The sequence below is a fragment of the Paramisgurnus dabryanus genome, chromosome 24, assembly GCF_030506205.2.
Source record: "Paramisgurnus dabryanus chromosome 24, PD_genome_1.1, whole genome shotgun sequence".
Taxonomy (NCBI): Eukaryota; Metazoa; Chordata; class Actinopteri; order Cypriniformes; family Cobitidae; genus Paramisgurnus; species Paramisgurnus dabryanus.
The window spans coordinates 6629852-6653377 of record NC_133360.1 but is presented as its reverse complement, the minus strand read 5'-3'; the positions used below and the strand labels follow the sequence as shown (position 1 = coordinate 6653377).

Here is a 23526-nt window from a genome sequence, read left to right as displayed (position 1 = left end):
GATATCTCAAACGCTGTTCCCATGGCAACGTGTCAAACTTTTTACTTTCATTTTGAAGCCATATTTAAGCCTTTCAGTTGATGCCGATGTTCCTTTAAATACTCCTTCTAGGATATTCAAGCGATTGACACCAAACGTGGCGATTATGATGCCAAGACATTGTAGATGATAAATTGCGAAGGGATTTTTGATATCTCAAACGCTGTTCCCATGGCAACGCGTCAAACTTTACTTTCATTTTAAAGGCATTTTTAAGCCTTTCAGTTGATGCCGATGTTCCTTTAAATACTCCTTCTAGGATATTCATGCGATTAACACCAAAAGTGGTCAACATGATGCTGAGGCATAGTAGATGATAAATTGCGAAGGGATTTTTGATATCTCAAACGCTGTTCCCATGGCAACGCGTCAAACTTTACTTTCATTTTAAAGGCATTTTTAAGCCTTTCAGTTGATGCCGATGTTCCTTTAAATACTCCTTCTAGGATATTCATGCGATTAACACCAGAAGTGGTCAACATGATGCCGAGACATTGTAGATGATAAATTGCGAAGGGATTTTTGATATCTCGAACGCTGTTCCCATGGCAACGCCGCAAACTACTTTTATTTCAGGCATATTTAAGGCTCTTGGCGTGATTAGATTAACCTTAAAGTTGGCACACACATCAGAGTTGTCAGCTGTTAAGTGTGCACAAAAAGGTCAGATATAGGCGTGTCTCTTAAGTGGCTCACTAGCGCCCATGTTTGTCTAAAATGTGGGGTTTTTGTTTTACCTACAGTCCCCAAATGGCTCAGTAAAAACATAAAAAATAGCCCACTGATGTTTACCCACTTGATGCCCTTGCCCACCGGGCATCGTTTTCTCGGACGCATCGTGTAGCGGTAAAAAAAACGTGCGAGGGCCCGCCATAGCTGCTTGCAGCTATATTTTTTATTATTATTTTTTTTTTTTTTTTTTTTTTTATTTTTTTTAACACTTTTGGACTTTTTGGGGGCCTTAACATACTCGAAAACTCTTGAAAATTGGCACAGACGTCAGAGTCGTCCGTCATCGCAGAAATCCAAAGGCTGGAACACGGGCGTGGCACGGGGGCTCTGTAGCGCCCCCTGTAATGCAAAAAAAAACATTGATGCACAGATCGGGCAAAAATGTACGCACATGTACGAGACTTGGTACGCTTATAGATCTCATCGACCCGAACAACTTTCGCCCTCTAACATTTAAGCTCCGCCCAACAGGAAGTCGGCTATTTTGGATTGTTTAAAAAATGCATGCGTTGAACTTTTATATACTCCTCCCAGGGGATTCATGCGATTGACACCAAACGTGGTAAACATGATGTCGAGACATTGGACTTGCTAAATTGCGAAGGGATTTTTGATATCTCGAACGGTTCTGCCATGGCGAGGCGACAAAGTTGTGGCGAAATCAGAGAAACAGGAAGTGTCTAATATCTAGGGCAAAAAATGTCTTATTGTGATGACACGCGGGGTGTTTGTTCGTCTGAAGATTCCGATCGCATCGATGTGCCTATTGTGACTCCCGGGTATAGCGCCACCACCAGGCGCCAGGAAGTGTGTCAGTCACAAAGCTGGATTTTTTTGACAGTTCCATGCGATGTTCTTTTAAATACTCCTTCTAGGATTTTCATGAGATTGACACCAGAAGTGGTCAACATGATGCCGAGACATTGTAGATGATAAATTGCGAAGGGATTTTTGATATCTCAAACGCTGTTCCCATGGCAACGCGTCAAACTTTACTTTCATTTTAAAGGCATATTTAAGCCTTTCTGTTGCATGCAGGAAACTTTTAAATACTCCTTCTAGGATTTTCATGAGATTGACACCAGAAGTGGTCAACATGATGCCAAGACATTGTAGATGATAAATTGCGAAGGGATTTTTGATATCTCGAACGCTGTTCCCATGGCAACGCGTCAAACTTTACTTTCATTTTAAAAGGCATATTTTAGCCTTTCAGTTGACGCCAATGTTCTTTTAAATACTCCTTTTAGGATATTCATGCGATTGACACCAAAAGTGGTCAACATGATGCCGAGACATTGTAGATGATAAATTGCGAAGGGATTTTTGATATCTCGAACGCTGTTCCCATGGCAACGCGTCAAACTTTACTTTCATTTTAAAGGCATTTTTAAGCCTTTCAGTTGACGCCAATGTTCCTTTAAATACTCCTTCTAGAATAATCATGCAATTGACACCAAAAGTGGTCACCATGATGCAGAGACATTGTAGATGATAAATTGCGAAGGGATTTTTGATATCTCAAACGCTGTTTTCATGGCAACGCGTCAAAGTTTACTTTCATTTTAAAGGCATATTTAAGCCTTTCAGTTGACGCCGATGTTCCTTTAAATACTCCTTCTAATATATTCATGCGATTGACACCAAAAGTGGTCAACATGATGCTGAGGCATAGTAGATGATAAATTGCGAAGGGATTTTTGATATCAAACGCTGTTCCCATGGCAACGCGTCAAAGTTTACTTTCATTTTAAAGGCATATTTAAGCCTTTCAGTTGACGCCGATGTTCCTTTAAATACTCCTTCTAATATATTCATGCGATTGACACCAAAGTGGTCAACATGATGCTGAGGCATAGTAGATGATAAATTGCGAAGGGATTTTTGATATCTCAAACGCTGTTCCCATGGCAACGCGTCAAAGTTTTCTTTTATTTCAGGCATATTAAAGGCTCTTGGTGTGCTTAGATTGACTTCAAATTTGGCACACACATCAGATTTGTCGGCTGTTAAGTGTGCACTGAAAGGTCAGATAAAGGCGTGTCTCTTAAGTGGCTCACTAGTGCCCCCGCTTGTCTAAAATGTGGGGTTTCTTTTAGCTACAGTCCCCAAATAGCTCAGTAACAACATTAAATAGTCCACTGATATTTACCCACTAGATGCCCTTGCCCACCGTGCATCGTTTTCTCGGACGCATCGTGTAGCGGTAAAAAAACGTGCGAGGGCCCGCCATTGCTGCTTGCAGCTATATTTTTTTTTATTTTTTTTAACACTTTTGGACTTTTTGGGGGCCTTAACATACTCGAAAACTCTTGAAATTTGGCACAGATGTCAGAGTCGTCCGTCATCGCAGAAATCCAAAGGCTGGAACACGGGCGTGGCACGGGGGCTCTATAGCGCCCCCTGTAATGCAAAAAAAAACATTGATGCACAGATCGGGCAAAAATTTACGCACATGTACGAGAGTTGGTACGCATATAGATCTCATCGACCCGAACAACTTTCGCCCTCTAACATTTAAGCTCCGCCCAACAGGAAGTCGGCTATTTTGGATTGTTTAAAAAATGCATTCGTTGAACTTTTAAATACTCCTCCTAGTGGATTCATGGGATTGACACCAAACGTGGTGATCATGATGTCGAGACATTGTACTTGCTAAATTGCGAAGGGATTTTTGATATCTCGAACGGTTCTGCCATGGCGAGGCGACGAATTTATGGCGAATTTAGAGAAACAGGAAGTGTCTAATTTCTAAGGCAAAAAATATCTTATTGTGATGCCATGCGGGTAGTTTGTTCGTCTGAAGATTCCGATCGCATCGATGTGCCTATTGTGACTCCCGGGTATAGCGCCACCACCAGGCGCCAGGAAGTATGTCAGTCATGAACTTTTAAATACTTCTCCTAGGGATTTCATACGATTGACACCAAACGTGGTGAACATGATGCTGAGACATTGGACTTGCTAAATTGCCAAGGGATTTTTGATATCTCAAACGGTGTTGCCATGGCGAGGCGACAAATTTATGGCGAATTCAATGAAACAGGAAGTGTCTAATATCTAAAGCAAAAAATGTCTTATTGGGATGAATTGCAGTGTGTATGTTCGGCCAAGGATTCCGATCGCATCGATGTGCCTATTTTGAGTCTCGGGTATAGCGCCACCAACAGGCACCAGGAAGTGTGGCAGTCACAAAAGGTGGATTTCTTGACAGTTGCATGTGGTGAACTTTTAAATACTCCTCCTAGGATTTTCATGCGATTGACACCAAAAGCGGTCAACACGATGCAGAGACATTGTAGATGATAAATTGCGAAGGGATTTTTGATATCTCGAACGCTGTTCCCATGGCAACACGTCAAACTTTACTTTCATTTTCAGGCATATTTAAGCTCTTGGCGTGCACTTTGGGTGCCTTAACATGCTCGAAAACAACAGAAATTTGGCACAGATGTAAAAGTCACGTGCCACCAGGCTCATGCAAAGGCTGGAATATGGGCGTGGCAAGGGAGCTCTGTAGCGCCCCCTGTAATGCAAAAACAAACATTGGGGCACAGATCGAGCAAACATGTACGCTTATGTACGAGAGTTGGTATGCATATAGATCTCATCGACCCGAACAACTTTCGCACTCAAACATTTTAGCTCCGCCCAACAGGAAGTCAACTATTTTGGATTGTTTCAAAAATGCATGCGGTGAACTTTTAAATACTCCTCCTAGAGGATTCATGCGAATGACACCTAACGTGGTGAACATGATGCCGAGACCTTGTAGATGATAAATTGCGACGGGATTTTTGATATCTCGAACGGTTCTGCCATGGTGAGGCGACAAATTTATGGCGAATTTAGAGAAACAGGAAGTGTCTAATATCTAAGGCAAAAAATGTCTTATTGTGATGACACGCGGGGTGTTTGTTCATCTGAAGATTCCGATCGCAGCGATGTGCCTATTGTGACTCCCGGGAATAGCGCCACCACCAGGCGCCAGGAAGTGTGTAGGTCACAAAGGTGAATTTTTTTGTCAGTTCCATGCGATGTTCTTTTAAATACTCCTTCTAGGATTTTCATGCGATTGAGAAGAGAAGTGGTCAACATGATGCCGAGACATTGTAGATGATAAATTGCGAAGGGATTTTTGATATCTCGATTGCCATTCCAATGGCAATGCCGCAAACTTCACTTTTATTTCAGGCATATTTAAGGCTCTTGACTTGTTTAGATTAACATTGAAGTTGACACACACATCAGAGTTTCCGGCTGTTAAGTGTGCACAAAAAGGTCAGACATAGGCGTGTCTCTTAAGTGGCTCACTAGCGCCCCCTTTTGTCTAAAGTCTGGGGTTTCTTTTAGCTACAGTCCCCAAATGGCTCAGTAACAACATTAAATAGCCCACTGATATTTACCCACTTGATGCCCTTGCCCACCGTGCATCGTTTTCTCGGACGCACCGTGTAGCGGTAAAAAAAACGTGCGAGGGCCCGCCATTGCTGCTTGCAGCTATATTTTTTTATTTTATTTTTTTTTTTTTTTTTTATTTTTTTTAACACTTTTGGCCATTTTGGGTGCCTAAACATACTCGAAAACTCTTGCAATTTGGCACACACGTAAAAGTCGTCCGTCATTGCGACCGGGCAAAGGCTGGAACACGGGCGTGGCACGGGGGCTCTGTAGCGCCCCCTGTAATGCAAAAACAAACATTGTTGCGCAGTTCGGGCAAACATGTACGCACATGTACGAGAGTTGGTACGCATATAGATCTCATCGACCCGAACAACTTTCGCCCTCTAACATTTAAGCTCCGCCCAACAGGAAGTCGGCTATTTTGGATTGTTTAAAAAATGCATGCCTTGAACTTTTAAATACTCCTCCTAGAGGATGCATGCGATTGACACCAAACGTGGTGAACATGATGTCGAGACATTGGACTTGCTAAATTGCGAAGGGATTTTTGATATCTTGAACGGTGTTGCCATGGCGAGGCGACAAATTTATGGCGACATCAGAGAAACAGGAAGTGTCTAATATCAAAGGCAAAAAATGTCTTATTGTGATGACACGTGGTGTGTTTGTTCGTCTGAAGATTCCGATCGCATCGATGTGCCTATTGTGACTCCCGGGTATAGCGCCACCACAAGGCACCAGGAAGTGTGTCAGTCACAAAGGTGGATTTTCTTTGACAGTTCCATGCGATGTTCTTTTAAATACTCCTTCTAGGATTTTCATGAGATTGACACCAGAAGTGGTCAACATGATGCCGAGACATTGTAGATGATAAATTGCGAAGGGATTTTTGATATCTCAAACGCTGTTCCCATGGCAACGCGTCAAACTTTACTTTCATTTTAAAGGCTTATTTAAGCCTTTAAGTTGACGCCGATGTTCTTTTAAATACTCCTTCTAGAATATTCATGAGATTGACACCAGAAGTGGTCAACATGATGTCGAGACATTGTAGATGATAAATTGCGAAGGGATTTTTGATATGTCAAACGCTGTTTCCATGGCAACGCGTCAAACTTTACTTTCATTTTAAAGGCTTATTTAAGCCTTTAAGGTGACGCCGATGTTCTTTTAAATACTCCTTCTAGAATATTCATGAGATTGACACCAGAAGTGGTCAACATGATGTCGAGACATTGTAGATGATAAATTGCGAAGGGATTTTTGATATGTCCAACGCTGTTCCCATGGCAACGCGTCAAACTTTTTACTTTCATTTTAAAGGCTTATTTTAGCCTGACAGTCGCATGCAATGTTCTTTTAAATACTCCTTCTAGGGAAATAATGCGATTCACACCAGAAGTTGTCAACATGATGCTGAGACATTGTAGATGATAAATTGCGAAGGGATTTTTGATATCTCGAACGCTGTTCCCATGGCAACCTGTCAAACTTTACTTTCATTTTAAAGGCATATTTAAACCTTACATCTGCATGCAGTAAACTTTTAAATACTCCTCCTGAGGAAATAATGTGATTCACACCAGAAGTTGTCAACATGATGCTGAGACATTGTATATGATAAATTGCGAAGGGATTTTTGATATCTCAAACGCTGTTCCCATGGCAACGTGTCAGATTTTACTTTCATTTTAAAGGCATATTTAAGCCTTTCAGTTGACGACGATGTTCTTTTAAATACTCCTTCTAGAATAATCATGCAATTGACACCAAAATTGGTCACCATGATGCTGAGGCATAGTAGATGATAAATTGCGAAGGGATTTTTGATATCTCGAAAGCTGTTCCCATGGCAATGCCCCAAACTTTACTTTTATTTCAGGCATATTTAGGGCTCTTGGCCTGCTTAGATTAACCTTAAAGTTGGCACACACATCAGAGTTGTCGGCTGTTAAGTGTGCACAAACAGGTCACACATAGGCGTGTCTCTTAAGTGGCTCACTAGTGCCCCCGTTTGTCTAAAATGTGGGGTTTCTTTTACCTACAGTCCCCAAATGGGTCAGTAACAACATTAAATAGCCCACTGATATTTACCCACTTGATGCCCTTGCCCACCGTGCATCGTTTTCTCGGACGCACCGTGTAGCGGTAAAAAAACGTGCGAGGGCCCGCCATTGCTGCTTGCAGCTATATTTATTATTTTTTTTTTCTTTTTCTTCTCCGACTTCAGCGGGGCTTTAGAGGGCCTAAACATACTCGAAAACTCATGAAATTTTGCAGAGATGTCAAGAGTGATGAAAATTTACATGTGGTGTACATGTACATGTGATTCTCATCTTAAGGCCTTTGTGATGCTAAATTGCGAAGGATTTGACTCTACATAAAAATTTGTGTCGGTTCTGGCCCGACAAAGTTTGATGTTTTCCAATGAAACAGGAAGTTGCTGGAACTCATGCATACAATGTCCGATCTGTCCCAAATTTCACATGATTGCTAAGAGTCCTGACCTGAACACATCTACATAACAATTTTCATTTATAGCCATAGCGCCACCAGCTGGCAACCTGAAGGAACATGTTTTAGCGCCACTTTCAAATATTGAATGAAGCAGCCCTTGGACTGTGTTTAACTTACAATTACGAATTTCGGTATGCTCATGTATTATTACAAGCCCTACAAAAAAGTCTCATAGAGCAATGCCCTACACCAAACAGGAAGTCAGCTATTTTGAATTATTTCTCAGATTTTGGCTCAGTTTTTCTCATTTCCAGCAGTCATACTTTAACTAACTCCTCCAACAGTTTTAGTCGGATCATCTTCATATTTGGTGATTGTCATCTTAAGGCCTTTGTGATGCTAAATTGCAAAGGATTTGATTCTATATTAAAATTTGTGTCTGTTTCGGACAGCCAAAGTTTGATGTTTCGCTATGAAACAGGTTGCTGGAACTCAGGCATACAGTGTCCGATCTGTCCCAAACTTCACATGATTAATAAGAGTCCTGACCTGAACACATCTACATGTCAATAGTCACTTATGGTCATAGCGCCACCAGCTGGCAACAGGAAGTGACATGTTTACACTGATTATGCAATGTCCGATCTTTCCCTAACTTCACATGATTAATAAGAGTCGTGGACTGAACACATCTACATGTCAATAGTCACTTATTGTTATAGCGCCACCAGCTGGCAACAGGAAGTGACATGTTTACAATGATTATGCAATGTCTGATCTGTCCCGAACTTCACATGATTAATAAGAGTCCTGGACTGAACACATCTACATGTCAATAGTCACTTATGGTCATAGCGCCACCAGCTGGCAACAGGAAGTGACATGTTTACACTGATTATGCAATGTCCGATCTTTCCCTAACTTCACATGATTAATAAGAGTCCTGGACTGAACACATCTACATGTCAATAGTCACTTATGGTTATAGCGCCACCAGCTGGCAACAGGAAGTTACATGTTTACAATGATTATGCAATGTCTGATCTGTCCCAAACTTAACATGATTAATAAGAGTCCTGGACTGAACACATCTACATGTCAATAGTCACTTATGGTCATAGCGCCACCAGCTGGCAACAGGAAGTGACATGTTTACACTGATTATGCAATGTCCGATCTTTCCCTAACTTCACATGATTAATAAGAGTCCTGGACTGAACACATCTACATGTCAATAGTGTTGGGCAAGTTACTGAAAATTAGTAATTAGTTACAGTTACTAGTTACTTCTTTTAAAAGTAACTGAATTACTCTACCAGTTACTGTATATCAAAAGTAATTAGTTACTTGTATGTCTGCTTTTTAAATGTAAATATGAACAGTACTGAACAGTCAAACAGTAAAATGATATGGATGGGCTATTTTACACGTAAGACTCTAATATATCACATACTGTAGGAGCCTATTTTGCTTTAGATTCATCCTTTGAATATTTTTGTTAGAAATTATCTTAATATGTAAACTTAGTTTATTTATGTATATCATTTAGACCATTTAGACAAATATTCTGCATGTTTACAAAAATATATAATGTGTTAAAATTGTGTAGTGTCTTTAAAAACTTGGAGACAATTGTGTCAACATGTCATATTTTCTAAAATAAATTATAATTTTTCTGATTTCATATTTATTTTAATAAGTTAGAAACGTCTCCGCTGTGTCCTGCTAACAGGCGCGATGCGCGTGCACCAGTTGAGGCAAATTATGGGTCCTCCGAAGGTTAGACCGTCTCATTTCAGTTCTATTTGCGAACTTCTGAGCGCCTTGAAAGGCCAAGTGCTCACCTTTTTTCACATGCTTAGTAGGGTGCAGCCCTTGAATTGGAACACAGCTTGTGAAGCTTGCCGCAGGGACTGCGCTCTTTGGTCATATATTGTTTGATTTCTGTTGGATTTAAATGATACACAGGATTAAAGGAAGATATTTAATCAGAAAACGGAGTAGGCTACGTGGATTGTTTTGTCGGACGGACACAGAGCGAGTGGATTGTTTTGTCAGACAGACACAGAGCGAGTGGATTGTTTGTTCGGATACGGAGAGACTGAAACTAAAACTAAAAGCAAGCTCACACATACTATGGCGTTTTACCACGGGTGTACACCGCAGTGTGAATATTTTAGTGGAAACAACAATCGCGGATCTTTCTCTTCCATGAAGCCGATGTAAACATCTAAGAATATATGAACATTTCTTAGATTTATTACCTTTGTGGACTACAAATGCAAGTTGATGTCATACTGCGATTGCTTGGTGAAGATAATTTACAAACATGAACCTGGATGGATTATGACTTGCGCACAATTTTTAAACAAAGGTATGTTGTCCCGTTTAGATTTTTCATGTTCATTCTATATGCACTGTCAGCTATGATGAAGTGTAATGAATCATTGCGCCGCCAATTACGGTCCTGCGACATCAGATATGTCTTGTCTATTTTTTACAAAATAGAGTAACGCGAGTAACGAACTCATTTAAATTTCAGTAAATGTAATTGCGTTATTTGATAAAAAATACTTCGTTACATGCTCGTTACTGCTAAAAGTAGTGGAGTTACAGAAACGCGTTACTTTGTCACTATGATGCCAATAGTCAGTTATGGTCATAGCGCCACCAGCTGGTAACAGGAAGTAACATGTTTACAATGATAACGCAATGTCGGATTTGTCCCAAACTTCACATGATTGATAAGAGTCCTGGACTGAACACATCTACATGCCAATATTTACATGTAGTCACTCATACTCACACACACTCGCTCACTCTCTCTCTCTCTCTCTCATGCTATCTAACACGATGCTACCTCACTGTCATTTGTAATTAGCAACAGAAAATGTGGCACATTATACTACACTTTTAAATGGTTCACCTATGTTTACATGCTTAAATGCCTATTTACTACTGTTCCCTTTCATTCTTATGCCACGGCGTGGCGGTGTCATGTGTGCGAGGGCCCTTTCATCACTGCTTGCAGTTTTAATTACCTTTGTGTTTCATATTCTAATAGTGGCCACAGCAGGGTTCTTTTCAGTAACACATTTAGTGTTATTTAACTTATTTAACTTAAAACAAGCAAAAAAATCTGCCAATAGGGTAAGAAAAAAATCTTACTTTTTTTTCTTAAACACTAAAATTCAAGAAAAATTTGCTTACCCCATTGGCAGATTTTTTTATGCACAAAATCACTTAAATTTGATATTTTTGGTCTAAAAACTAGACTTATTTTCTTGTGTCATTTTGCTCATCAAAAAAAGCATCTTAATTTTTTCGATTATTTTACTGAAAACAAGACAGAAATACTAAGAATTTTTTTCTTGAAAATCATTTTTTGCAGTGTGCAAAAAATTTCGTATACCACTGGCAGATTTTTTGCTTGTTGTAAACACAAATTTGCTTAAATTTGATACGTCTTAAAAACAAGACTGATTTTCATTTGCTCATCAAGGAAATACATTTTAATTTAAGAATTTTTAGATATTTCTATTGAAAACCAGAAAAAAATACTAAGTAAGAAAGTCAGGCTTTTTTGAAAGAAAAGCAGATTTTTTGCTTGTTTTATGCACAAATCACTTAAATTTCATATGTTTTGTCTAAAAACTAGACTTATTTTCTTGCTCATCAAGAAAATACATATTGATTTAAGAATGTAGGGGCGTAGCTAGGGCCACCATTGTTGAGCAAAGCAGTTCGAATTAAATGTGTTTGACATCACGCCGCGCTACCCAGAGTGATTTTCGCATTATTTTGATGTCATTTACCAGTCGCTGCGTAGCGCCGAATTAGGTTTTGGTGCACTTTGACGCGAGCAGTCTGTAACACAGATTAATTTACTTACAAGAAAGACATTACAGTAATTCATTCTCCAAAAATGCTTGGATTTATACTGACATGTAAGATTAGCTTTGTAACATTAGATTAAGCTAAAGTCTATTAATTAAAGATGCAAAAATATAGACTTTAATATATAATTGCATATTTGAATAAATGTAGTTTGTTTTGCTGTCAAAATACAAATATAAAACAAAGTTCTATTTTCACTTCTGTTGTTGTTGTTTTAACTAAAGGGGGGAATTTCTGAAACCATGTTTTGCTGGGCAGGGGAGGAGCACATGATATCTTTCTTTATAAGCACAATGTGTCTATCAGTACAGTACTTTGGGCTCAGAGAAGAAAGACATTAAAGATGCTGAGAGGTTTGGAAATCAGGATCAACAAACAACACAACAACATTCCCAGGATGTCGCATCTGAAGAAACTTCTGCTTTGTGTGATTTTTGTTAAAGGTAAGAATGTTTTTGTGGTTTACATTTAGTCACCGATATGTAACATTTCATTCATTTCTTTAATTTTCAGCTCTTATACAAGTTTGCACATTTTACAACAAGTGCAATAATCTCAAGTTTACATTAATGTAGTTTCAACCTGCACGGGATGAGGCTGGTATGAAGGGTTATGAAGGTATGAAAATGTACTTCCCTCAAACCATTACACATCATTAAAAAGGGTTAAGACTTAAGCTTCAGTTTTTGACATTTATTTTATTCTGAAAATCTTATAGTGATGTAATGTCTTCATTTTTGTCAGGAAATATGAAAATGAAAAATGAGTACATACCTATAAATTGAAATGTGACCCTCAGTAGCAATCACTGAGAAAAATACTTCTGCATGGTCGTCATGAAAGCACTTAACAAAACAACGTCCATCTGGGCTTTTCATTCAAAGTGTGCATATTTGAAGAATATTGATTTATTTTTATAAGCTTACTTTAAATTTCTGATGACAATTTTAGTTCAGTCTTTATGAACACCAAGTGAACTTAATTGTTTAAGTCCACTGTACAAACTCTAAGTTTGGGGAACTTAAAATGTTAAACTTAAAATCAAGTTAGGTGAACCTATACGTTTTTGGGAGACCCATTACGTAATTTAATTGACGCAGCGAGTTAACTTATTAGGGTTTTCAGTGTAAGCTTGCAACTTGATTTACACCTTTACAAAGCAACCTGGGGCCTCATTTATAAAGTGTGCGTACGCACAGATTTGATCGTAAAGTGTGCGTATGCAAAAATCCACGGCAAAGTCCATATTGCTGCAGGATTTTGGAAATAAAAGCGATTCTTGCTGCTCATTACATTCACAAGCTCTCTTTATATGTCTATAATTAGGCATCATTTAAAGGCGGAGATCTTGATACTGCTCAGGGGTGCAAAAGTTCAAGTTAATTTGCAATTTATAGATTTGAAAGTGGTACGCAAGTTTTCTGCGCGTACGTTCGGTTTATGAATCACACGTACGCATTTTTGATAAATGATCGTAAGATCAAATGTAGGATGGTTTTACGCATCGTTTTATAAATTACAAATTTCTGTGGTATAGTCACAGAATATTTTGCACATTTATCAAACAAAAAATTCCATAGCTATACCACAGACATTTACAAAGGTTTTTGCACATGCAAATGTATGATGTGGTGATGACTGTCAAGTTGATATGAGAAGTGAAGAGGATTGTGGGAAAATGGAGTCCGGAGGGCGATGTCTGGGAAAATACAATGGGGAAACTGGGAATGTGACACACATACACTACCACAACTTTTATCCTGCCAAGTGTAAATCCTTTTGGTGTCATTTTACACACAGCTATCTTTGTTACTTTTATAATCAAAGCCAAAAGTGAAAGTTTTCCGGGTTTCCTATACTCAGGATTGCGAGCGGCTAGAATTCATGAAAGGTCACTTATCTGCTTCAACAAAAGCTACAGTATGCAGCACAAAGCAGCAAAGATTATGAGAACATGGTGAAGCCCAGGGTAGTTCCACCTAAAACTAGTTAGGTTTTTGAAATGGTGGAATTGAAACGGAATTAAAAAAAATTATATTTAAAAAATTAAATATATTAAGTTATTTTTAAATACATGTTGTCATTTAAAAATTCCCCTCCCTCCAAACTATTCTCCCCAGTGAATTTTCAGACAAAGGCAAAGAGGAAATTTTGGTAATAAAATGATTTCTCTGTTTAATATAAGTGAGTTTGTCTTTGTTTAATTGTTGTTGTGTATTTATTAAAAAGTAAAGTACTAACCACATGCTAAGAATTTATTTACAAAAAGAAACAATCCAAAGATTTTTATTCATTTGTTATAATGTGGGTATTTCATCTGTTTCAGTTGTTCAATTTATGTTTAATGTAAATAAGTTTTAATTAGTTTAAAAACTTTTTTTATAAAAACGAATAAATACTAAAACACAAACTAAGCATTTTTTTGAAACTAAGTGGAACAGTGCAGTTCATTTGTTTGTTTTACAGTGTGGGTTGGCCCTGTGCCATCAGTTTTTGTTTTGTATCATCTGTTGTTCAAAAAGAAAACAGATGCAAAGATCAAACATTAAAGATCAGAATAACCGCTATTTTCCTAAATGTAAAACGTTTATAAATCAATATGAAAAAATCCTAAACACTGACTTAGAAATCAGAGTATGTTTTAAATTAACAGAATTGTGTAAACTTGAGATAGTTGGTTTTCATAATGCCAGCAAACAATTTTGCATTTTAAAGCCTTATGTCTGGGCTAAAACAAGGCCAAATCTGGGGTGTTGGTGAAAATTTTGTAGACGTCTAACCATAGCCCCAAGCTAAATTAAATAAATTAAAAGAAACACCTTACCCTGCAAGTAAGCCTACGATGGCCCTTTATGGGCCCACTTAGGGCTAGTCTAAGGGCCCCGCGCAGGTTTGCTCATTGGCAAAACGTTGGCCCTTTAGCGCTGGCCCTGCGCGGGCAGCCCTCACTTAGCCCCCAGGAAGCCCTCATACAGAAAAATCCCCAGAGTTAAATGAACACTGCTGGAAATATATATTGTCCCATCTTACAGAGTGTTAAAAAGTAACAATGAAGCAGAATTAAAAGCTCTGTTATCCTCTTTCTCAACATCTCTGTCTGAAACCTTAAATTGCATTTCACATCTTACTCGTAGAGTCATTTTCTTAACTTATGTTAAGATGTTGGCTGTTTCATTTAAAGTCACCATTATTGTGATCAGTGGTTGTTTTATTTGGACTTTGACTCTTGACCGTTGGCTTGTTAGTGTTTTCTGGCTGCTTTATCTAAGTGTGTTTAAAACACATGTTATAGCAAAGAAAAAGGCACTGTTGACTTTGCTAAAATAAAACATCTCACAAGTTATTTTGGCAAAAACGACATGTAACCAAAATCAAGTTGGTTTTGGCTAGAAGTGTTTAACTTTTAGCCAGACTACATCATGTCTACAGTTAAACTAGACAGTGAAATGGCACTAATTGCTTGCTGGGATGGTATGTGTATAATTTTAAACAAGTCATGAAAACTGATGTGTATTTTTGTAACCGGTCTGTTGTGGTTTATGTGCTTGAGAGGAGGGAGCGTCACCCACCATTATCATTAAAATGTTTCCATCTGCATTCACTTCACAACTTTTTTCAGACACTTAATCCATTAAACATTTTATGTCTATTGGCTGTTTAAAATCAGATCTATTAACTATTTACTCTTCTAATACAAGAACTCAAGAACTGTGTATTTACTGCATATAATAACATTGGGAAATACTTTCTAAATGTGTTTCAGGTGTGTTTGGTGTTGATGGAGATGAAGTGAAGTCAGTGTCAGTGATGGAGGTAGATTCTGTTACTCTACACACTAATATTACTGACATACAAAGAGATCAGCAGATACTGTGGCTGTTTGGACCTAAAGAGACTCGTATAGCTGAAATCTATAAAGAGAAGAATGTCTGTGATCCATGTGGGAGCTTCAAGAACAGACTGAAGCTGGACAATCAGACTGGATCTCTCATCATCACAAACATAACAATCACAAACTCTGGACTTTATCAACAAGAGATCATCAACAGCAGAGGAACTTCATACAATAGATTTAATGTTACTGTCTATGGTGAGTAAAGTGAATAAGCCATGTCATGTTGTAATGATTTTGCAATGTGAATAAAAAATGTGTTTGTGATACTGTAGTATAGGCATCTCAGAACATAAAGTGTAATGTCAGTATGTGTACAGTGGTAAACAGGACGTCAAGGTTTAAGAGATGCTGTATTTACACCATTTAAAATAAAATAATTGTCTTTCTCTTTAATGTTTTTCAGCTCATCTGCCCATTCCTGACATCACCTGTACCAAAAGCTCCTCTTCAACATCATCAAGCTCAAAATGTGTGTTGTTATGTTCAGTGTTGAATGTGAGAGATGTGAGTCTGTCCTGGTATAAAGGAAACAGCTTATTGTCCAGCATCAGTGTGTCTGATCTCAACATCAGACTCTCTCTACCTCTGGAGGTTGAATATCAGGATACAAACACATACAGCTGTGTACTCAACAATCCCATCACAAACCAAACTCAACATCTCAACATCACTCATCTCTGTCAGATGTGTTCAGGTGAGTCAGCAGTAATACTCTGTTTCCAGTTGAAATATAAGCACTACATCATATAAAGCAGTTTATATTCATTGTAAAGTGCTGGTTTAAAAGAAATATGTATACAGCACCAATATGTTGTAAATTAGTGCTTTACCATCAATACAAAAGGCTTTATATGATGTACTGCTTTTATTTATATGTTTCCGGGATACACTTTTGAAGTGTCCTTAAAACAGTGATTTTGATTTTTTTTTACCTGTGTATATGCATGCATGAATTATTGGTATATTCTAGTTTTTAGTATAAACACTAAGGGGGATTGTATTCTTTTATATTTTTAAGGGTAAAGCCTTTCTAGGAATGTGGGATGAAAATTGACAATGCATGTTTTTTTCAGTTTGGTTACAATCATGTTTATGTAGTTTAGTTAGGCATGTCAGTAGTGATGTTTTAAAGAAGATAATTCCGAGTCTCATTTCTGGTTTGTTTTGGATGAACTACAGTGATGGACACTGAAATTTTGACAATGGGTCGTGTCTTGACTTTTTGACTTGTTTAGAAGCGTCTCTTGACTGCTTCAGAATGGAAGTCAATGACCATGCACAAACATGTCATTAAAACAACATTTAACGTTCATTTTCAAAACTGTGCTACTCACCAAATGGTTTGTGGTGTTCGTTGATGATTAAAAACAAGTATTGTAGCGAAATACAGTTTCTGTCGTGTTTTATTTGGCATTTTGTAAAATTCCATTGACTTCTCTTGGAAGACTCATTGCTCGCTGATATATCACTCCGCCGCCGGAAACGGAAAAGGGGTCTGTTTACATGTGGTTGTAGTTTTTTCGCTCAGTTTCCCTCAGAAGGCTAGCGTGAGCAGAGCAACTGTGCCCTCGGAGTAGGGCACAAAATTTTCCTATATTTGATGGCTCAGTGACCAGCCTTAGGTTTGAAGTTGAGCTCGATTGTGACTGTCTATACGCTAGACACCGAGTTCCATTCAGCGTCCTTGTACGGCAAAGTGGTTGTCGCCATCAAGTGGTCGGGAGTGTGCTAACGCTTCAGACTCAAATATAGAGCGGAAGTATATACGCGGTTGTGAGGTATCTGAAAAAAATAGTTCCACTATAGCAAATAACAGGGATTGAAATCATACATTGCGCCGATATATTTGTTTTTAATCATCAACGAACACCACAAACCATTCGGTGAGTAGCACAGAACATTAAGTGTTGTTTTAATGACATGTTTGTGCATGGCCCTTGACTTCCATTCTGAAGCAGTCAAGAGACGCTTCTAAACGTGTCAAAAAGTCAAGACACGACCCATTGTCAAAATTTCAGTGTCCATCACTGTAGTTCATCCAAAATAAACCAGAAATGAGACTTAAAGTGTTAAATACCAGAATTATCCTTTAAGAAGTGTCAAGCAAGAGTGATGTTATACAAAATAGACATGTTCAAAACTTTTTCAAGCTCAATTATAATAATAATAATTTATCATTTATATAATTATTGCTTTAGTTGTTTTCTAGTGCTAGTGAATGCACCGATATTTAAAATAATCACAACAACACACACAAACAAAAACAAACAGAAAATCTTTTTTTAAAATAAACTGTATTAGATTTGCATTTACTTAGACAAATCTGTCTTTCACGATGTCTAGGTTCCAGCAGCTATTTCTGGATAGCAGTACTGGTGGCTGTGGTCCTAATTCTAGCAGCAGCAGTGGCAGCCGCTGTCAAGTACAGTAAGAAATATGAACAAACAGAACAGTACAGTTTTGTTATCACCCTCCTGTTAGACACTTAAGTAGCCTAACTCAAAAACACTTTGATGAAATGTGTTTCATTGAGTTCAACTAAAGTACATCAACAACAAATACCTTTTTCATTTATAGTTTTATTGCATATATTTGTGTTGGGGATGTGCGATGAGACTAATTTATCAGCCGTTTAAACTAAACATTTGTAGTCGACTATAAAATGCCCATAAAGACAGTCCAATAACCTGCATATTTGAATGCGCAGCATGTATAAATACAATCCATAAATTTATTAATAAACAGCCATCTCATCATTATTGCAGCTAAATACAGTTTATAATAAATATGCAGTGCGCTTGTGTTATGATTGTTTAATACCGAGCCCCTAAGGTGACACTAAAGTAGAAAAAATCTAAAGTTTAGTTTCATGTGCTTACGCAAAACTTTCATGTGCAGAATTTTTTTTTTAAAGTTTAGTTTTGCGTGCTCACATATACATACTTAATATATAAATATATTTTTTTCCTAAAATTATAAATGCATGTGTGCATATTTATATATACATAATTATTATACACAGTTCACACACATATATGATGTAAACAAAAACGTTTATTCCGCTGTAGATTAATCGCCATTAATCGTTATGCATCCCTAACAGTAACCATGTTTTTTTTTAACTGTAGTGAAACCATGGTTAATTTTCCTAAGGGTAGGTTACAATACCATAGTCATTTGCTACAACAACTTGATGGAAATGTACCTAATTCGCATTTCTTTGTTTTTCTTTTTTGCGAATTTTGAAAAGATTTGCTTGACGTTTGGATGAAACCCATATTACTGAAAACAAACCAAATGCACGCAAGATCAGAGGTAAAATGATTTTGTTTCTGCTCAGATATTGTTAAAATTATTTATTATATATTTCATATATTTCACTTTATGTGTTACTTTAAAAGAATGTTTTTAATCTAAATTTAAATGACTGGAATTTGAACAATAGAATATTTGTATTTTTTGTGTAGACGACTAGTGTTTTAGTATCGACTAGTAGCAGCTGTACCGTTCGGTCGACTAGTTTCGCACGTCCCTAATTTTGTATTACTTTGCAGATCAACAAGCAGAAGCAACACCAATGTATCGCATGAACAATAATACGGTAAGACATTGTCAGTAAGTATGTGTGTCAGTAAGTTTAATACTAAAGAAATAAGAACTGCACAACGTACATATAATCACTCAAGGAACTTTGAGAGACACAACCTCTATGTCTTTCATCAGCTCGCTTCTGATTATGTATCCGTTACAGGGTTCCTACGGGTCATGGATTTTCTGGAATATCATGGAATTTTAAAAGGTCTTTTCCAGACACTAAAAGTCAGGGAATTTTATATTGTTTTAAGTCATGGAATATCAGGAATTTTTGTTTGTTGTTTTAAATATAAAGCATAAAAATGTTAAGTTTAGCATTTCATCAAAATGTAATCCGCTTGTTAACTTGTAACATAAGGACTAACAGTTCTGGGTCCAAGCCTCCACTGACTACAATTTAAACAGCTGGTTATTGGCACTGTTTATTAATTTCACCCATTTAAGCTACATTTTTATAAACTCACAGGGGCGGTTTCCCAGACAGGGCCTAAGCCTGGTCCTAGACTAACTTAAATGTCAGTGTTGTCTTGCCAACTTGCTCTGTCATATCTTAAAATATATCATTGTGAGTGTTGTGTCTAATGATGCACACCGGTAATGTTTATAAATTATGCTTTTAAATATGACTTAAATATCCCAATTTAACCAAGGCCTAGTCCTGGCTTAAGCTAATCCCTGTCCGGGAAACTGCCCCATAGTGTACATTATCCAAGATCTCCAGGCTTACGGCATCCCGGACATAGGTCATGGAAATTTAGCTTGTTAGTCCGTGAAAGCCAAGGAATTTGACTATTGACTTAGAGTGGGAACCCTGCCTTTACCCCCGACACCTAAATATCTATCTGAGCTTTTATTTACATATACTCCAGTGTATGACCTTTGCTCATCTATAACCTGTCTTTTAAGTATTATATCAACCCGGCTGAGATCGATAGGTGATAGGGCTTGCTCTTCATTAGCTCCAATATTATCAAATGCTTTACCAAATAATACATGGCAATAAAGCACTTGTAAGTCTTACTGTGTGTTCACACCAGCTGGGTTTGAGATGTCAAATTCGCATCTAGTTTGTCGCTTGAACATTTTGAGTTTTCTTGTTTCATTCGAGCATGAAAATCTAGTCATCGAGACATTCACATGGAAATATGCGTCATGGGAGGGGCTTCTGCAACTCCGCTTGCTTCCTGTAATCACATCACTACTAGAGCAAGCTTCTGATTGGTTAACACGGCACGTTTTTCCGCCAAAGTTCAAATTTTTCAACTCAAATGAGGAATCACATCTACTGCGGCGCGCTAAGCACCTCATTCGCAAGCGAGACCTCCAGACACGCGCCAACGCGTCTTTACATTGACTCGTGCGTGACGCCTCTACCGCAGCTGGTGTGAATGCAGCATTAAAGGTGCTCTAAGCGAATTTACGCATTTTAGGCCATAAAACATGTTTTGTTTTATACAGTAAACATCTCCTCACTATCTGCTAGCTGCCTGTCCCCTGAACACACTGTAAAAAAACGTGGTCTCTGTAGACAGCCCAGGCTCCACAAACTGCAACAAAAACAAAGTGGTCAAACCTACCCCCCCGAAACATCACAAAGTGTTCCAGCCAATAAACAACAAGAAGGATTTGGGAGTGGGGGTTGGGCGGGTTCATGACTCTTTCAGAAAGCACAGAAGGGGAGGAGCTAGCTACCCAGATAGCATGCAAACCATTGAAACAATGTTAAAAACAGTTGATTTGTCAATGTTAACTTCATTGAATCAATATCAGGTTTGCACCCTCCATTAATATTGAAAAAATATTGAGATTTCAACAAATCACCATTATTGTGATCAGTGTTTGCTTTAGTTGGGTCCTTGACTCTTGTTATTCACGAAGTTAAATCTTTCTTTTCTATTTTTTAGTGTTTGTTTGTGTTTATGTAGAAACACATCTGCATTGGAAAAGAAAGATGTGTTTCAAAGTTAAGTTGAACTTGAAACTGATTACTTTTTATGAAGAAATCAAGATTATATAAAATTAAGCTGCTTTACATGATTATGTTGATCCATTTTTTACATTTATAATTGTTTTGGTTTGTAAATACACTGTGACGAGACAAACAGAGAAATTGCTAACACATTCAGACATCATTACTCATCCTACAAATCTCGATAATGGTGACAATCATCAAACCAAATCATATAAAACAATCAACTGCAATGCATGCTGGGAGTTATAAATTAGTTTAGTACTACGATGATACCCAGCATGCATTGCAGCATGAAGCTTTCTTTTGTTAATCGTCACTATTGATGAGATTCATAGACCGATTCATGATATCAGAGATAGATTCAGTAGTTTAACTTTTTAAATGTGTTTTTGTAATCCTCAAAATAACAGACCTGACACTGTTTCCAATAGTACTGTAAAATAATTTTTTTGCATAACTTTAACAGTATTTCATTAATATTATTTAGGTATATCTACAAGAATTTAAACTACTTGATAACATTAGATCTTTGTTTTCTTTGCAATAGCAGATGTATTTAAAACACTGCTTCAACAGGCAAAGAAAACTTAACATTAAAACACAAGAGTAAAGGGCCCAACTAAAGCAAACACTGATCACGATAATGGTGATTTGTTGAAATTTCAATATTTTTTCAATATTAATGGAGGGTGCAAACGTGATATTGATTCAATGGTATTAACATTGACAAATCAACGATTTTTAACATTGTTTCAATGGTTGCATGCTATCTGGGTACCCTTCATGTTGTTTGACAACACTTCGAACGTCAACAAGAAGTGATGTCACACAGATTCGCTTAGAGCGCATTTTAAAACTCATTCTTCATGTTAGCTTTTACTTCATTTTTGTATTTTATTTTTGTATGTTTTTTGTTTTGTTTATTTTTTTAATTGTGTGACTGTTTTTGTTTTGAATTGTACTCCTTGCATGCTTTGGGATGTACTTTAAAGGCACTATAGAAAATATTACAAGTACTGTACAAGTGCACAATGGCTTGGAGGATATGTGCCAAGTAAAATGGTTTTTCATGTCCACAATAAAAGGTGCAGTGTTTTAACATCTGTGAAATAAACATACTTGAACAAGTACTGTACAAGTGCACTGTCATGGGGGATAGCCATGAAAAATGTCTTTCCATGTCCACAATAAAATGTGCATGCGATTTAACAGATGTGAAATAAACATACTTGAATAAGTACTGTACAAGTGCACTATGGCTTGGTGAACATAAGCCATGTAAAATGTCTTACTTGTTTACAATAAAAAATGCCTTGTTTTTACATATGCTAAATAAACATACTTGAATAAATACTTGTGTGTCATTTAACATGTGCAACAATTAAAGTTTGAAGTCACTCTAGGAAGTGAATATGAGAGGTAATTGCCCTTAAGTAAACAAACAGTTTACAGAAGTTTATTACTGTCAAATTCGATAAAGGAAAGTTTATTACCTTTTCCTTAAAATTAAAACAAATAAAACTCACCATAGACAGCAACACTGCATTTCTTATATGAAATTCCTCTGCTTTTGATGATTTATTTATAAAGTCCAGAGTTTGTGATAGTGATGTCTGTGAAGTTGAGAGATGCAGTCTGTTTAGTGTAGTAACAGAATCTCCCTCCATCGCTGACACTGACTTCACTTCATCTCCATCACACCTGAACCACATTGAAAGAATAATAAAATATAAAAGACATGTAGTTTGGCTTAAAAACTTTTAGATACAAAGACATTAATAAGGAAACAAGCTCTCTTACCTGTCACAACAATTGAAAAACAAGAATCTCCACATTTCTGTATTATTCTGCCTTTAGTGATGGAATTTTAATACACATCCGTTATGTGGAAGTTTACTGTATGTGAGGGCAGAATATGAGGTTATATTCATTTTTGTTCACTAGGTGGCAGAAAACTTCAACATCCCATTTAATAATGGTGCAAAAATAACACAAACCACAAATATGAAAAATGTGTTTATCCCAAACAGCTAGGACTGAGATTGTAACAGTGGTACAGGGATTGGACCAGATGATAATACCATGGTAAGAAAAAAATGGTAATATGTACTCTTATAAACACTGACATAGTCACTCATCACAACCAGGTGACCTATATATTGTCCTGGTTATAACCAAGGCTGCATTCCAAATCAAAGGCTGGATCCTTTGAAGTCCACTTGGAATTCCTAAATGGGATAGCCTAGCAACAGTGTGAGATGAAAATTGGCATCTTGATTCATTATTTTTTAAACGTAGAAATATAGAGCTAGAAATTTTTGTTATTCTCTTTACAATATTTTCCTAATTAGGATATTAAGTAAGATCATGTTCTATGAAGACATTTTGCAAAAGTCCTATGATAAATATATATATATATATATATATATATATATATATATATATATATATATATATATATATATATAAAATAAATGTATTAACCATTAGTAATATGTGTTGCTAAGGACTTAATGTGGATAAATTTAAAGGCGCT

The 23526-nt window shown here is 37.2% G+C and overlaps 1 protein-coding gene across 2 annotated transcripts in view; it reads left to right on the top strand.

Moving 5' to 3' along the window:
- Positions 1-22343, top strand: part of LOC135724139 (T-lymphocyte surface antigen Ly-9-like) — a 29227-nt gene extending 6884 nt beyond the window's left edge. Inside the window, exons 2-8 of one of the 2 annotated variants that reach the window (XM_065244472.1) lie at positions 11836-11972; positions 15293-15619; positions 15828-16118; positions 17768-17851; positions 18675-18739; positions 18979-19025; positions 20477-22343. In XM_065244472.1, coding sequence (XP_065100544.1) covers positions 11873-11972; positions 15293-15619; positions 15828-16118; positions 17768-17851; positions 18675-18739; positions 18979-19014 — 903 coding nt within the window. In that variant the 5' untranslated portion in view covers positions 11836-11872 and the 3' untranslated portion in view covers positions 19015-19025; positions 20477-22343. Of the gene's footprint in view, positions 1-11835; positions 11973-15292; positions 15620-15827; positions 16119-17767; positions 17852-18674; positions 18740-18978; positions 19026-19175 lie in introns of both variants that reach the window. The other variant, XM_065244471.1, reaches the window with a different exon arrangement.
- The last annotated feature ends 1183 nt before the right edge of the window (positions 22344-23526 follow it).